The sequence below is a fragment of the Lingula anatina genome, chromosome 2, assembly GCF_051362555.1.
Source record: "Lingula anatina isolate TDL-2025a chromosome 2, LinAna3.0, whole genome shotgun sequence".
In the NCBI taxonomy this organism is placed as follows: Eukaryota; Metazoa; Brachiopoda; class Lingulata; order Lingulida; family Lingulidae; genus Lingula; species Lingula anatina.
In genome coordinates, this window is record NC_141768.1 from 4,247,240 (window position 1) to 4,250,910 (window position 3,671).

Genomic DNA, 3,671 nt, shown 5'->3' on the forward strand with positions numbered 1-3,671 from the left:
AGTTGCTACCTACAACCAGTGGTGTTACAAATAAATACTACTTAAAGTATTGCCGCAGTATTACATACTTGGTTAGCACAGCCAGTACATATCAGAACCGTCAATAGGAGTGCTAACGCATGAATTTTCGTGCTAATGCTTGGTATTTTCCGCATCATTCTTCAGAAGACTTCTCATGTTATATCATGTAAAATCAAATGTAAGACTTCAAATTTATATTCTGATAAATTATTTTTTATCTCATGACGTTCATTATTCTTACATAGGGCACTGGATATATATGTAAGAAGAAGGATGGCAGCCTTTCTGGCAAAGAGCCTTTCTCAAAGATGCTCTCTAGTTCTGCAAAGAGAGAAATTATTGCATTGTTATCATTTCTGTGTGACCAGAAGCAGCAGTGCCTGGCAAAAGACATTGCCAGAATCATTTTCAAAACAGAAATTTGATTCATGTACTATAAGAAGACATGTCTCACAGCAAGGTAGAAGGAAAAGAATGTCAGAATATGATAGGCCTACCTTTAAAGTGGAAAATGATGCACTTCTATACACGAGTGATCCTAGCACAAAAAGACTCTCCAGGGGAGCAACATTAGCTTTTGCAGTGGGAGCATTGTCATTTTTTGATCTGGCTTATGGTTTATTATATCCAGTGAATCATCCAGATGATTTCAAGGAAGTTGAAATAAAGGATACTTTTTTAAATAGAACAGCAAAGAAAGTAGCAAAGTATGAAAAATATCTAGTAGGCATATTCATTGCATGTGGTAAGTATGTCAGATGTTTATCTAGTTTTTGCCTTAAAAATATGATAAACATCCTTTAAAAGTATAAAATGCACATTTAACCTGCTGTAGTAAGTAATGAATTTTCATTATAAATCAGTAATTTTTAACTTTAATACTAAGGTACTGGTATACCTGTCCAAAACCATAGCTATAGTGGAGTTTTTAAGAAAATAATATTTTGCTTATTAAAGATCTAACACTCATTTTGTGACTTCAAGTTGTGAAAGGGGTTTTATTCAAAATGAAGGGATACAGCCTTATGTAATAGAACTTTGTACTGGTGAAGTATGTATCGGCCAAGCTCTTTAATTGTACTGCAACTAAACAGATTGATTCGTAAGATGTTACCTAGTTTTAAATGAAGTTGCCAGGTAATGAAAATTATTCATTTAATTACATTGGGGGCCAATGTTTGTCATCAGAATGGAATGTTGTCTCTGGTTAACATACTAGAGAGCATTGTATAAATATCATTGATAAAAAATTCACTTCATTACTTGCATGTCATCTTATGGGTGATGTCATAATTGCAATTTCCGGGTAAAAACTGAAAAATCATTTTCTCAAATTTTTGTGTTACCTGAGCACCCACGATCACCATTTTAACATAGGTTTAATGACACCATTTAGTACTCCAAAACCCAGTATAAACCAGTATATTAAGCAAGTATGAGCAGTATATTAAGCAAGACTTTTTTTTTCAGGGTTCATTTGTTCCATAGTTTCCTTCAATCTCTCCCGGAAGGTTGTACACATGATAATACTAAAGAGTGGAGGAGAATACGTAGAACTATATACATCCACATTATTTGGAAGACTCAGGTAAATAATTTGCACTGAAGGGGCTCTCAATTTCAATGTTCATATTTATAGATAGTAAATTTTCATTTTTATTTAAAAGTATTTTATAGGACTTAAAATACTTTAAAATCTGTAAGGAATTTATAATAATGAAGATATCCTCATTAAATGGAATGCATCTTTTTTGTTGCCTGTCATATAAGAAATACAATTTTAATCTAAATCACTCCCAATTACATATCTGACTTGTATTTCTGTTGCAAAACGTGCCCCATCCTGTTGATATGTAAATTCCCTCCGTAAGCATTTAAAAGTTTATTTCCTTGTTTCAGGAAAACTGAGATACTACTAGAAAACATGGCTGGCGTAAAACACAGAGTCGGCAGTGGTAGACTGTTAAGATTACGAGTCAGAGGCCGGAGATACCCTGTTTATATGTTAGATGGGAAATACCATGAACCTGAGCTGTTTGATAATCTTGTCAATGTTCACAGACTTTTTTGAGCCAACATTGGGCTTTTTTGAGATGTGCTTACCCTTTTTTTTTTTTTTTTACAGAAAACACTACTGAGTTGCTTATTTGATAGAAATCCCAACATATCAATAAAAACATTGAACAAGTTTCCTTTCCATATACCTCTGGAGTAACAAACAGATAATATTTATACTCTGTTGCTGTTGTAGGTATGGGCTTATATTTTCTTTAAAATGTGTAATAAAGTATTTGAAACATGTTTTTTATTTATTACATCTACAAAGAAGCGTACAATATTATTAGAAATACGTAACAGGCTGTATGAATGTTTAAACATGTGCTCTCTGGTCAATATCAAGAAATTAATTGTACAGACTGTTTCATCTCCAAGAACCAATTTTTTGATATCCAGTATTTAATACATAACCTCAATTTTAATACCTTACAACATTAAACAATAAAATCTCTAATATTATGCTTAATCATTATCATTAATCATTTTCGGACTTGCATAACTCACTAGATGGCAGAACCTGTAAAGTTTGTATGACTGAAGGGGGAGGTATTTTTGGTGTTTAAGTTTTTTAATCTGAGGTCTTTTAATTCAGATGATTAGAAATAAATCAGAATTTATAAGAAAACTATTGCAAAAAATTCAAAATTTTCAAACATTTTTCAATGTAACAAGGGGGTGAGAGGATGGTAAAAAGAATCCTATGTTGTAGAGTCTACATGCTCTTGCATGTAGTCACAATTTCCACATCCTATGGGTAAAGCCTGTTAATCAGTTTGTTCATGTCCATATTCTTCTCAGTTTGAGAAGTCAAATAAACCATTCAGTTGTGAGATATTCATAATCTGTAGTAGTTGCACGATTTTCTTGCATGTAGATCTGGCTTTAATATGTTATGATTGCATAAGGGATTGAATCCATGTTTCTTTTGCTATGCCCAAGTGACTAAAGAGAAAATTATTATTAAAATAATTAAAATAAAAATCTAAAGTTTGTAGGTCTTGTCACCTTAGACAATCTCTTTTAGGTAGAGTCAATTTGATTTTCTTTTTCATAATTTTTGTACTGATAATAGTTTATAGTTTATTTCACTGTAACATATGCATCCACTTGTGTGGATGAAAATGACAATATGAATACAATTTTTGTGAATATGCTATTATGGGCCATTCCGTGGTATTTGTGTCCTGGGCATAAAATTTTCAAATGTACAAAAATCAATCAAAAGTTGCATTTTCTGAAAGAAGAGACTTCAGGGGATAAGAATTTGTAAAAGATTTATCTGTATTTTTTGAATTCATGATTTTATAGCGCGTTAAACTTGAAAAATGTGAAAATTAGCATTACGGACGGAATTTTTTATTTTTTGCATATAACACTCAAAATAAATTTTAATCAATATCTTTCAATTGAGACATAAATTACATCAATTCCTTGAGGTAAACACGTAAAAAATCAAGTGAAATCTTAAAAAAAAAAAAAAAAAAAAAAAAAAAGATGATATGTATCATGTTTTATTATACCGTTAATGGGAGTAAAAAGCAAATAAGCCAGGAAAACGGTCTCTTGTGTTGTAGCGACCCCTGTAGGTATGA

The 3,671-nt window shown here is 31.6% G+C and overlaps 1 protein-coding gene across 1 annotated transcript in view; it reads left to right on the forward strand.

Annotated features, from left to right (window-relative positions):
* The window catches only part of LOC106174670 (uncharacterized), a 2,505-nt gene extending 183 nt beyond the window's left edge, over window positions 1–2,322 (forward strand). Inside the window, exons 2-4 of the mRNA XM_013556330.2 lie at window positions 267–766; window positions 1,492–1,609; window positions 1,921–2,322. Coding sequence (XP_013411784.2) covers window positions 295–766; window positions 1,492–1,609; window positions 1,921–2,092 — 762 coding nt within the window. The 5' untranslated portion in view covers window positions 267–294 and the 3' untranslated portion in view covers window positions 2,093–2,322. The remainder of the gene's footprint in view (window positions 1–266; window positions 767–1,491; window positions 1,610–1,920) is intronic.
* The last annotated feature ends 1,349 nt before the right edge of the window (window positions 2,323–3,671 follow it).